At 53.3% G+C, this 13,007-nt stretch overlaps 2 protein-coding genes across 3 annotated transcripts in view; both read left to right on the forward strand.

Annotated features, from left to right (window-relative positions):
- Positions 1–1,117, forward strand: part of CUNH19orf85 (chromosome unknown C19orf85 homolog) — an 8,178-nt gene extending 7,061 nt beyond the window's left edge. Inside the window, exon 2 of the mRNA XM_030886265.2 lies at positions 649–1,117. Within this exon, the coding sequence (XP_030742125.2) occupies positions 649–1,117 (469 nt within the window). The remainder of the gene's footprint in view (positions 1–648) is intronic.
- A 4,160-nt stretch (positions 1,118–5,277) lies between these two features.
- ISOC2 (isochorismatase domain containing 2) overlaps positions 5,278–13,007 on the forward strand; it is a 15,224-nt gene continuing 7,494 nt past the window's right edge. Inside the window, exon 1 of one of the 2 annotated variants that reach the window (XM_004715711.2) lies at positions 5,278–5,390. The gene's annotated coding sequence lies outside the window, so the exon portion shown is untranslated. The remainder of the gene's footprint in view (positions 5,391–13,007) is intronic. The other variant, XM_045292977.1, reaches the window with a different exon arrangement.

Genomic DNA, 13,007 nt, shown 5'->3' on the forward strand with positions numbered 1-13,007 from the left:
AGGTTACAGCTTAGAAAACCTTAAGGTGGTGCAGTGGTTAAAGCCCACAGGTCCAACATTAACCCATATGTCCAACACCAATCCACAAAGTCCTCCTACATTTCACAGAACACACACTATGATGCCGACTGCAGGGGGGAACCGAGTCAGTGAACGTGTAAGCATATTAGGGCTAGCAGGGGTCTCCACATGGCTGCTCTAGCACCCAGGGCTGCATCGGGGTAGGTCCATGTGGCTTCTCCTCAGGGATGTCTTGCAGGAAGTGAGCCTTGCACGCTGAAGGAGGAACTGGCTAAATCAGCTGCACCCTGGTCCGACTATCACAAAGCAAGAAACTGGAAAGGCAAGGCTCACTGAGCCATTTATCCCTCCGCCCTTCAATTAACCCCACATGTGTTTATCAGCCAGGTTGGCACAATAAACTAACAGCCTCGCTCCACCAGAGTCCCGGCCTCCCAGACTCCTTAAATATGAGCAGAGCGAATTTATCTGCATACACTCCCTTCCCGGTTCTCCATTTCCCACAGCCTGGGGGAGGGACATGGAGCAGGAGACAGACTAGTGAAAGGAGGGCAGGCTGTGGGGGTGGCCGGGTTCCGGGGTGGCTTGCTTCCTGGCCAACCAGCTAACATCCCTCTCTCTCCACAGACAGTTTGCCAAGATCGAAGCGGCCACCCAGCACCTGGCCTTGTCCATCCTGTCCCAGGAGGCGCCTCCTCAGAGACCCCTGCCCCAGAGGCCACCCCTGCCACCCCCTTCCCCCTTCCTGGGAGTGGCCTGCGCTGTGGCCCCCGTCGAGGTGTCCCGCCGAGCTGTCCCCAGCCTGTGCCTGGAAGCCCTGGACGCGTCCACCCTGGACCTCTTCGAAGACATCGCACTCACCCCGGAGTGTCCCCCTGTGATGTCTGACCCCTCTTCTTGGCTGCTGCCCCCTGCCGCCGCCACTACCCTGCTGGGCTCAGACCTGCCCAATCATGCTCTGAGCCAGCCCTTGCCCCTGACCCAACACGCCCTAGGCGGAGGGGATGAGCTTCTGGGTCCAGATTGGGGGTGGGAAATGCCTTGTGCCTGGGGTCCTCAGGGGGTCCCTGAGGGCTGGGGAGGTTGCTTCCAGTGACATGCCATCACAACCCAGCCCCAGGAACCTTCCCATCCCTTCCCTTCCTGCCCCCCACCTCAACCAACCAGGTCAGGCACCCCCACCTCTGCTCTAGGGAGCCCCACCGTGCTCAGGACCCGTCTTCCTCCCTCCCTCCCCCCCTTCCTTCCTCCCTTCCTTCAGCACCAGCCCCGTGATGTCTATGGCTCCAGCTTCCTGGAAGCCCAGCCAGTCTCTGCCAGGTGTCTGGCTCCAGCTCACTCCTTGCCAACCCAGAGAAGGCCCTTCAGCCCTCTCCAAAGGGCCACACGGAAGGGAGGATAAGCCCAGGGTGCGGTTCAGCACTGATGAAACGCATAAGGATCCTCTAGTTCTTTAAGATTTCCTCCCCTTCCTATTTTTAATGTGTTTCCCTCATTAATCATGTTCGATTTGTGTATGTTCATTTGCGTATTTAAGATTGTTCAGTACATAAAAGCCAAGAGAGATAACCCTTCAGAAACAGTAATAGGAGCAATGGTTCCCTGAGGGTATGGAAAGGGAGGTGGTGGTGGGAGGGAACTGATAGCACTGATGACTGTCTAACTCTACTCAATGCGATTAAATTGTACCTGAATATTGGATTGTGTAAGATATGGCAAAAAGAAAAAAACGATTGTAGGAAAAAATAAAATAAGGGGTGGGGGTAGAGGGCAGGAGGGAGGGGAGCGAATATCAAAAGCCCAAGAAGAAAGAAAATGCTTTGAAACTGATTGTGGTAGCGATTGTACAATACTGCTTGATGTGATTGAACTACGGAATGTTATGAAATCTGGAAGAGCTCCCAATAAAAAGGATTTAAAATTTAAAAAGAAAAAGCTAGAAGGTCCTTCAGGGTGCCCGTATTGATGGGAAGAGGGGTGTGGGGACAAAGGGAGGGGAACCTGGCGGAGACACTCCTCCTGTGGGCTGAAGGGACTCTGGAACCTGGGATTTGACCTTGTTTGGAAGCGTGGTCTTTGAAAGTGTGCTCTCTTCCCTTACCAGGAGGCCAGACGGGGGCAGGACAAAGCCCACTGCAGTCAGGGTATTCTGACACCCCCCCGTCCCGCCCCTGCACCCCTGCTGTGTTAAAGATGGCCTGCTTGCTTGGCTGCAGTCTTTAGGGGAGCAAGTAGACAGACTTTTCTTGGGTGAGTCTTAGCTTTGTCATCGAGTGCTAAGTGCTCCCTCTGTCTGCCCAGGACTGCTCGATGCATCTTTTGGTTACAGCGGCGTATTCAATTGGGATCATTCCGACCCAGAGCAGCCCCGTGTGGCGCAGTGGGAAGGTCCCAATCATTGGCTTTCTTAGCAGCCATCTTTCCTGATGGTGAAATTAGCCCGGTCATGGGGTGGGTTCCAACCGTCCGAGTTCCGGAGCAAAACAAAACAAAACGCACTCCATCAACATAATCCCGACTCATGAGGACCCTGTAAAACAGGTTAGAACTGCCCCTGTGGGTTTCTGAGACTGCCACTCTTTACTGGAGTAGCAAGCCTCTTCTTTGTCCGGAGGAGCGGCTGGTGGTTTCGAACTGCTGGTCGTGCGGTTAGGAGCCCAGAGGGCAACCAGGGGCAAACAGCTCACACCAACCAGAGCCCTAAATCCTCCGTGAGAGAAGAGACTCAGACCCAGAGCAAAACAGGAGGTCCTCCATTTAAAGGGGTCGGGGGCAGGGTTAGAGGGGCAAGGCATCTAAGAGTCAAGGAATGCCCGCAACCCCAGAAATCCGGAGGAGAGCAAGGGGCCAGATCCGAGTTCAGAGGGAGTCCCACTTGACCACTTGACAGATGCCCTGAGTTTAGATGGCTAGCCTCCCGTGAGGAGGACCTGAAGGCCCTGCTGATGAAGATCCAGGACCGCAGCCTTCATTCAGTATGGATGAGAATTCAATGTCAAGAAGACCCAAGTCCTCATCACTGGACCACAGGCAACATCCCGGCAAACCGAGACAAGATCGAAGTTGTCAAGGACCGGTGCTCATGGAAGCAGCAGTCAAGAGATCAAACGACAGACTGCATCGGGTGAATCGCTGCACAAGACCTCTTTAGAGTGGGGAAGCGTTGAGGCCATGCCTCAGTTTCCACCCTCTGCCCGGAAGGTCAGCAGTTCGAAATCATCAGCTGCTCCCTAGGAGAAAGAGGAGGCTTTTCTATTTCCTGTAAAGGGAATATAAAGGAGCTGATACCAAGGGCTTAAATAGAAAGTAAATGTTTAGAAAATGATGACAACCTATGTACAAATACGCTTGATACAATTGATGTGTGGATTGTTATAAGAGCCCCCAATAAAATGATCTTCTAATAAATAAATTTAAAAAAAAGAGTCACAGTCAGAAATCCACAGGGCAGTTCTCACCCTGCCTGTTGGGGGTCCCTGTGGGTCAGAATTGACACGATGCAAGGAGCGGTTCTCAACCTGTGGGTCGTGACCCCCCTGGGGAGTGTCAAATGACCATTTCACAGGGGTCGCCTAATTCATAACAGTAGCAAAATGATGATTATGAAGTAGCAATGAAAATAATTTTATGGTGGGGAGGCCACCACCACATCAGGGACTGTATTAAGGGGCCGCGAGAACCACTGCTCTAAGGAGTCGTGGTGGCGCAGTGGATAAGGCATTGGGCTGCTAACCTCAAGGTCAGCGGTTTGACTCCCCCAGCCGCTACGTGGGAGAAGGAAGAGGCTTTCTGTTCCCGTACAGATTTAGTCTCAGAAACACACAGGGGCAGTTCTGCCCTGACCTATAGGCTCACTAGGAGTCCCAATCAACTGATGGCAGTGAGTTTTTGGTTTGGTGAAAAAGTTACCTTGGACGGTGAACATTCTTAAGCTCTCTTAAGACTGGTCTCAAAGTGACAACGGCAGGTGGAAAGGTTAGAAGAAAGGACATTTACAGGGAATCCAGGGCGGATGAGCCCTACAGGACCAGTGGTGTGACTGGCGAAACAGGGAGGGTAAAGGGAGAATGGGTAGGAAAGAGGGAACCGATTACAAGGAACTATATGTGACCTCCTCCTTGGGGGACAGACAGCCAAAAAGTGGGTGAAGGGAGACGTTGGACAGGGCAAGATATGGCAAAATACCAATTTATAAACTATCAGGGGCTCATGAGGGAGGGGGGAGTGGGGAGGGAGGGGAGAAATGAGGACCTAATGTCGGGGGTTTAGGTGGAGAGGAAATGTTTTGAGAATGATGTACAAATGCGCTTTACACAATTGATGTGTGTATGGATTGGGATAACAGTTGTATGAGCCCCTAATAAAATGTTTAAAAAAAGAAAAAAAAGAAAGGACATTTAAGGGGCAGTGCGTGTAGGTTCCCGTAGACGGGGCAACTCAGAGATGGGTCGCTGAGTCGTCCACGTGGAGACGGTTGGGTGGGTGTATACCCTGCTGTGTGTATATTCACAACCACTCTGAAAACAAAACAAATGCTTTTTTGGGTGGGGGTGGGGGTGGAGGATGAATAGGAACCGAAACAGAAAACCCAATAAAGAAAACGGACACAACCGGAGGTTGATTCTGGTAAAAGATTTTTCTTTTCTCCAAACTTGTGATCTTTGTGGAAGCGGATCGCCAGGCCTTTCTGCCGCGCCGCTACAGCTGGGGGGCTCGCACCGCCCATCGTGCTTAACCGCTGCGCCACCAGAGCTCCGCCTAATTATCGCATCCGTGCACCACTTCCTAGTGGAGACCACCTGGGCAGGAGAAGTCGCTTTTCCAGCTGTGTCCGGAGAATGGACCACGGAGCAGGGGGACTTACTAAGTCCCTCTCTTAGTCGGGGCCACGAACTTTTTCTGAAGTCCCTGGAAGCCCCCCGTCTCTAAACGGAGGGCTCAGGACCCAGCCCCGAAGGTACCCTCCCGGGCTCCTTTCCCGCCAGCGCTCCCAGCCCCGCCTCAGCTCCGGTGCCCGCCACTCACGCTCTAAACGCAGTCTCATTGGTTGGGTGAGTTGTCTCCCCGCCTCCTCCGCCCCGCTGCGGACCAATCACACCTTTAAGACTGACACGCGTCCGCAGCCGCCCCTCCATGGGATTGGCTGGGATTGGCAGACTCGGGCGAACGCTGATTGGGCGGCCCGGCCCGGGCTGGGTAACGCTAGGGGCGGGTCTCGTGTGGGGTCAGGGCGAATCCCGTGACCTGCCTGGGAAACGCTGGACACAGGACGTGGACGTCGGAAGTCTCGGGCTGACAGGTGAGCGGCCTTCAGTCCCCAGGCGTCACCTGCGGGGATCCGGCCTGCGATCCAACCCGGCGCCCTGCGGGTAAGTCTCCTCCTGCCCGCGCTTCCCGCCGGACAGATGGGGAAACTGAGGCACGGCAGGGCCGAGAACACCGTCCGGGACGGGCCCCAGGCCGGCCCCTCTGGAACTCGCCCGCCATCGCGCCCTTCGCCCCTCAGCAGCAGACCTGCGGAGCCGGGAGGGAGCGAAATGGGGGTGGGGGCTGAGACCCCCATTGCAACGCGGAGGCAGCTGAGGCTCAGAGAGAGTTCAAGTTGTCCGAGGTCACACGGTCAGGACCTCCATGACCGGTCCCCTGAGACCACACAAGGATGTAAACAACCCTGCCCTTAAAACTGTGGGTGCCATCCTTGACCTCCTCATTACCCCACGACTCCCCCAAATCTTCCTGCGTGCCAGAGCACATCCCACCCCAGCAACACACACATACACGTACTTCTGACGGTCTCAGTTTTTCACCTGGTCTCCAAACTCAGATCACCTCCTGGCGGGGGTGGGGGTGAGGGGGGGGTACCCCTAATTGATGCGTCGACCTGCCAGGAATCCCCGTCAGAAACTTGGGGATCTTCTCTCTCCCTGTCCCCCACATCCAATCCCTCCTGCCCCCACCCATCTCTGCCTCGTCCGTGTGTACCTATCTGGACCTCCCTGGGAGAGCCCAGCCCCCTCACCCCCACCCCTCCCCTACTCCTTTCATCTAATAGTTTTAAAACATTTTACGCAAGTGTCACTTGGACACAGGAAAAGTTGCAAATGCAGGATTGGTTCCAGTTAAGTTTCAGGAGAGAGCCCCCTGCTGTTACCTGGGCATCTAAATCTACCAGTCAAACACCCCCACATGTTGTTCCTTCCTCTGCCACCACCAGCCTCTACCCAAATCTCTGCACCCTTTTCCTTTCGCTGGGGTTTGACCTTGGACAGCAGTGACCCTGGGCGAGCTTGCAGGTCTTGTTCCTGGTCCCGTAGAGCAAGCCACGCGGATTTCTTGTTTCTTTGTCTCCCAGTGTGTTTAAAGCTACGTCTACACCAGCAAGGGTGCGGTGTTGTGGCTGTCAGGTGCCATCGAGTCGTTTCTGACCCACAGCGACCTTAAGCACACCGGAACAAAGCACTGCCTTGCCCTGTGCCGCCCTCACCATTGTTCCTGTAACACAGCCCAGTGTTGCAGCGACAGTGCCAATCCATCTGCTTGAGGGCCATCCTCTTCGCTGCCCCTCCACTCGACCAAACATCATGCCCTTCTCCAGGGACCGCTGTCTCCTGACAACAGGTCTAAACTATGTAGGACCAGGTCTCACCATCCTTGCCGCTAAGAAGCACTCTGGCCACGCTCGTTCCCTTTGCCCTTTTAGCAGTCCCTGGTACTTTCAGCATTCCTCTGCAGCAGCTCGATTCGAGTGCATGGATTCTCCTTCAGTCTTCTTTACTCCATGCCCATGCGACAGCATGATGGAAAGGCTTGGCATGAGATGAGAGTGACCAAAACCTGACCTAGAGGCATGAAGCGAGCCTGCCCTGCCCGGGAAGAGATGTCTGTAGGCTTGCTCAGGACAGGAATTCCACAATCATTTGGTAAACACATGCGCAGCACACAATCTGCACGGTAGAATGAGAGATGCCTGCCCTAGTTTATCTTACTGTATGTGCGTTTAAACTTGAAGGTTGCTCTGGTGGCGTTGCGGGTTAGGCCTTGGGCTGCTAATTGCAAGGTCAGCGGATCAAACCCACCAACCACTGGGGGTGGGGGGGGGGCGATGAGGCTGTCTGCTCCCGTGGAACTTGGCAACCCGAAAACCCTAGGGAGCGATTGTCCTCTGTTGGGGGATTGAGGAGGGGCGCTCTGTTAAGTGAGACTGGTTCTTGGTTGTTGTTGTGTTAGGTACAGTTGAATTGTTTGCGACCCAGTAAACAGCAGGATGGAACGCAGCCAGATCCTGCGCCGTCCGCACAATTGTTGGCTTGGTGCAAACATATACAGTACGTGTTGTTCCCCTCATGATAAGAAGCGTGTCAAATCCAGTGTTCTGTGAACCGGCGGCTCTTAGCCACTAACCTACACGTTGGTAGTCCTAACCCACTCAGCGGAACCTTGGGGAAGAGGCCTGGCCAGAAGGTTCCTTAAAAACCTCACCCAATGCCACAGAGTCAATTCGACTCACAGGGACACTGCAGGACAGAGTAGAACTGCCCCTGTGGGTTTTTGAGACTAACTCTTTACAGGACTAGCCAGTCTTTTTCTTCCAAGGAGAGGCTGGTGGGTTAGAACCGCTGACCTTGTGGAAACACCGTGGGTTGTAAGCACCGCCCGGCCTTGCACCCTCCTCACCATCATTTCCATAGCGGAGCCCATTGTTGCAACCACTGTGTCCATCCATCTCACTGAGGGTCGAGCTCTTCTCCTGCCCCTTGACCTTCCCCAGCGGGATGTCTCTCCCTCCCGAGGACACATCCCAAGGACACGAGACCACGAACTGACACCAGCCTCACTTCCAAGGCGCGCTCTAGCCCTGCCTTTGTGGAATCCTATCGTTCTGGTCACGCGTGTGTCCCGTGAACCTAACTCGGGCCCTTTCGTGTTACTTCTGCAATTTTGCTCCACCCGAGGGTCCTGTAATTTGGAGTCCTCCTGTCAGTTTGCAGGTGTAACAGAAGGCAGAATAAATACTCAAAAGCTACCAACCCCAGTGTCATCCAATCCATTCCAACCCCCAGTTACCCTTCTGGGCAGCGGAGAACTGCCCCATCTGGTTTCCTAAGTGAAAGGTTGGAGATGGAGGCGCAGGACAGAGATAGAATTTAGCCAGGAATGTGAAGTTGAGGAAGATTTTATTGAGGCAGGGAAAGAACTCCTAGGAGGGGAGGGAGAGCAGGGAAAGGGACAGGGGCATCTTGAGCCCCCGGGCAGATTCCAAGACCCAAGGAGTTAGGTCAGAGAAGTGCACCTGGCAGTGAGGCAATGAGACTTATATAGGGTATGAGCTTAAAGGCATATGGGCCGGTAAGGAGAAGGGAGGTGCTTTGTGCTGCAGGTGCAAGTTTCGGGCCAGGTGACGTCCTGTCGGTAAATATGTTCTTAGAAACAATGCTAGGGAGAGGGGGATGGTGTTCTGTCCTGGGAGGTAAGCTCTGTGAAACGCTGAAAGCAGGTGCTTTGAAGTTCAGGTGCTTTCAAGTTCAGCCAGGTCATTTGTCTTCTCAAGCTGGTACAAGGGGCTGCCTTGGTCCGGACCCGGCCCAAACACTAAGCTGTACATCTTTATGGCCTCAGGTCACCTCCCTTTCTCCTGCAGAGCCAGAAGGTTTAAACACAGACCACTTGGTTTGAACCAAGCGCCTTAACCATGGTGCCACAAGGGCTCCCGTGACTACCTGTCGCTGGCGCCGTGGTTGCTGCCACATGCCACCCGAGTTGTTTGTGACCCCACACAGGACAGAATGAAACCCACTGGCCTGACCTACACCCTCCTCACGGCCGTTACACGGCCTGAGCCCATGGTGGCAGCCGTGGTGTCCCTCCATCTCCTTGGGGGCCTTCCCCTCTGTCGTCGCTGCCCCTCCACTTTACCAAGCATGACGCCTCCTCCAGGGCCTGGTCTCTCAGGAGAAGCATGTCAGGAGTGGATTCTCTGGGTCCTTTAGAAACAGACAGCTCCCTACCATCCCGGGGGTCCCGGCTCCTCACCCCCCGGAGGACAGGATAGGATATGTTTCCGAGGCCATGAATCTCCACGGGAGCAGACAGCTGGAGAAATGGCTGCTGACTTGGAACTGCTGGTGGCCTTGCAGTTAGAGACCCACTCCTCCTCGGCCCTTCTCTGGGTCATCCCCAAACCCACCGCCAGGACCGTGAGAACTGCCCCCGGGAGGGTTCCCAGGCCAACTCTTGTGGGAGTAGACAGCCTCCTCGTTCTCCCTCAGAGGGGCCGGTGGTCTGAAAGTGCTGACCTTGTGCTTGTGGGATTTCGGGGGGGCCTGTGATTTACCTGCCCCTGAGGTTGGTGCAAATGCCTGACGCCAGGGTAGGGGGTGCAGGTGGGCGCTCCTCAAGCGGCGAGCTGAGCATCTTCCGGAATAAGGAAGACCACCCACGGTGTTTACACACGGTCAGCGGGTGGAACCCACCGGTCGCTCCTTTGGAGAAAGGCAAGGCTTTCCAGGACTATCAAGAGTTACGGCCCTGAGAACCCACAGGGGCCGTTCAAAAGACTCAGTCCTCTCGGAGGAGGGGGGTGCAGGAAGAGGGCTGGCGGGAGGGCTCAGAAGGGATGGCATCCTGGGGTCCATTCCAGCTCCTAGCAGCTGTCAATGCCAGAGCAGAGGGGCAGTTCCTCTCCGGGGAACGTGGCTGGCAGCACCAGCCACCCTTTCGTCCTGCGGCCCGGCGGGTGGGCAGAGTCCAAACGGGGGCCGTGGTGGTGAAAGAAGTGGTTTTGTTTTGTTTAGCAATCTCGAGGGAAGGTCACGTAGTAGCTTCCTCAAATTGCACAAACCTGAAGACCCTGCAATAAGAAGCCATGGTGGCCCAGGGGTTAAGCCTGGGCCCGGAAACCGCAAGGTCAACAGTTCGAAACCGCCCCAGGGCGCAGATCACCAGGCCTTTTCCTACAAAGGCCTCCCTGAGTTTCCGAGGCTGTAAGTCTTTTTTGCTTTTAACAGTTTGATTGGCACTGCAGCCACATGTCATACAACTCAATAATTCCATCGTATCCAGAAGAGTTGTACAATCCACACCACCTTCGATTCTAGAACAGTTTCTTCTTCGTTGTACTCATTGTTACTCGTGTGATTATTCGTTTAACTGTGGCAAAAGAAATGTACACAAGAAGCATTCTCCAATTCAACAACCTCTACCTGCATCATTCAGTGTCATTGAGAATACTCTTCGTGTTGTACAGCCATGATTGGTATTCTTTCCCAAATTAGTCCACCACCAGTCCTATAAAGCTCAGTGCTCCTGAAGCAAATAGTCTGCCTCCTGCATCCATGGGAACCGTGGTCAAGTTTGGTTTCCTTCTTGAGGCTGTAACTCTTTGCAGGGTAGAAAGCCTTGTCTCTCTCCCACAAGGCGGCTGCTGGTTTCAATCCACTGACCTCGTGATTAGCAGCCCAACGCAGAACCCACTGCACCACCAAGGCTCTGGCTCCACACCTACAGTTCATCCTGGAGTGTGGGCTGTGTGTTAGTCCAGGTAGACTAGAGAAAAAATCCAGGGAGACTCATAGGTGTATAAGAAGGAGCTTTATATACAAGAGCTATTGAATATTGAGAAAACATCCCAGCCCAGTCCAGATCAAGTGCAGAAGTCTGGTATTAGCCTATATGTCTGATACCAATGTATAAAGTGCTCTTCAAACTCACGAAACATGCATTGATGCCGAATGCAGGAAGATCCCAGGCCAGTGGGTGGAAAGTCTTGTGGATCCAGTGGTGGTGGAACCATCTCAGGGCTGGCAGGGGTCTCCACCTTGGCTTCTCCAGCTCCGGGGCTCTAGCTTAGCTCCGTGTGTCTTGGCAACAGAAATGTCTCGCATGGAGTGAGTGTGTGTCCCGCCTCCAACAAGCTATTTCCTTAGCGCCTTCAAAGGAGGTCTGCCACCGGATTGACAGGCTGATCGCCACCTCTTCACTCTTCAGTCTCAAGTTGACAGCAGATTATGTAACTACCACAGGCTGTAATACAAAAGTGACATCAGTGGATATTGAGTAATTTTTTATTTATATTTTTTCTTGAATGGGGGATGGTAAGCCAAATACGTTTAGAAGTCCATGTTCTAGAAGTTTTTCCATTCCATTTTTCCTATCATCATTATGGATAGGTAAGTCACCTAATTGAAAACACCCCCCCCATCTTAACCATCACTTAGATTTTTTTAGGGGTACAATACTGTGGGGGAAGCCAGCCCCCCACAACTAATCATGGGTTCGATAGGCTCAATTGTACGATTAAGATAATTAAAGATTATAGTAAAGTGATAGAGAATGAGAGAGTCAATAAAGAGTCAGACACATATCATGGCAGCATGCTCACCTCCTGGATGGCCATGATCTCAACAGCCAGGTCCATGCACAGCGTGGGCAGAGAGGGCAGGGGAGAGCGAGAGAGATTTATTACTAACCTAGGCTTATATATCTCTGGGGGCATGCATGCCCCCTAATTACAGATAAAGACTTACGTCATAGGAAAGGGTTGTAACATGGACAATACAAGCAATAGGAGGGGGATATACAATGGGCATAAGCATAGCAGGAAGGGGATGAGCTAGGGGTGAACACATAACAGACAGGAAGGGGAGGGACTAGGGGTACACGTGTGACAAGAAGGGTGGACCCTAGATTCATGATGGTGGCCTAACTTTGGTCACCTGTGAGTGGGCTTGACCTCCCTGGGCTCTCCTTCAAGGAAACAATTTACTACTATCCTGATCAGAAGGGAGTGGACCCTACTTAGGGTGACAGACTTTATACAGTCTGATTGCTCTGGATGACTGATAACTCTTTGGGAGAATAACCTCTGACCTACTTTTATTGACCTCCAAGTATATAGTCATTCACCACGTGTAGCAAGCAACTAAGTTTGGGATATATTTGGGGGAGACAACTTGGGAGAAATCTGTTTGTTTCCCACACGATACCCTGAAGAAACAGTTTCGATAACGCACGTCTTGAGCCTCAATGATACGAGTTGTAAAGGCCCGTGTCCTCCTCGGCCCCAGAGTGGTGCAAACGGTGGAAGACCTGTTTTCCTGACGGTCCTCGGTAGGGTCTGCCCAGGAGCCCCTCAGAAGAAAGACTTGAGAGCTAGCTACTGAAGCCCCCCCAAGTGCCCCGGGGAGCCCCCTCTGTGGCTGGTGGGGCTGCTGGGAGTCAGAACTGATTCCGAGGCAACTGATTAGGGACAGCAAGGGTGTAGGGGTTGGGTGTTGGGCTGTGAACCGCGAGATTAGAAGTTCGAAACCATGAGCCACTTCGCAGGAGAAAGATGGGGCTTTCTACTCCTGTAAAGAGTTACAGCCTTGGAAACCCACAGGGGCAGCTCTACCCTGCCCTCCAGGGTCACTATGGGTCAGAATCGACTCCATGGTCCTCAATTTAGATTGTGACCCAGATTAAACACAGCGGGTGACCCCCACAGTCAACAAGCCGTTCCTCGGGCTGTCTGCTTCCGGAAAAAGTGCCAACCTAGGACACATGCAGGCGCAGTTCTACCCTGTCCTCTATGGCCGATATCAGTCAGAATCAACTTGATGGTGATGAGTTTTGTTTTTCTTTCAATGACCCAGTGCAGGAGCTCAGAGCCCTGGTGGACCGCCAATCATAGGGCAGTAGTTTGAAACCACCAGCTTCTCCGCAGGAGAACGATGAGGCTGTCTGCTTTCTTAAAGAGTTACGGTTTCAGAAACCCAGAGGGGCAGCTCTACCCTGTCCAATCGATTCAAGGGCAGTGGGTGAGTTGAGTGAGCTCTAGGGCTAAGCTTTCTCTGTCAGGTCTGGGAGCAGATCTTTGGCATCAAGCTTCCCCCGGATCTAGGAGGTTCCCAGCACTGGGTCCTCAGGTCCCAAGGATGCACTCCACTCTAGGTCTCTCTGATCTCTGCTTCCTTGTTTAATCTCTTCTATATATTAAGAGATTAACGTAA

The sequence above is a fragment of the Echinops telfairi genome, unplaced genomic scaffold (genome assembly GCF_000313985.2).
Source record: "Echinops telfairi isolate 266 unplaced genomic scaffold, ASM31398v2 ScPeMD7_655;HRSCAF=1070, whole genome shotgun sequence".
Classification (NCBI taxonomy): domain Eukaryota; kingdom Metazoa; phylum Chordata; class Mammalia; order Afrosoricida; family Tenrecidae; genus Echinops; species Echinops telfairi.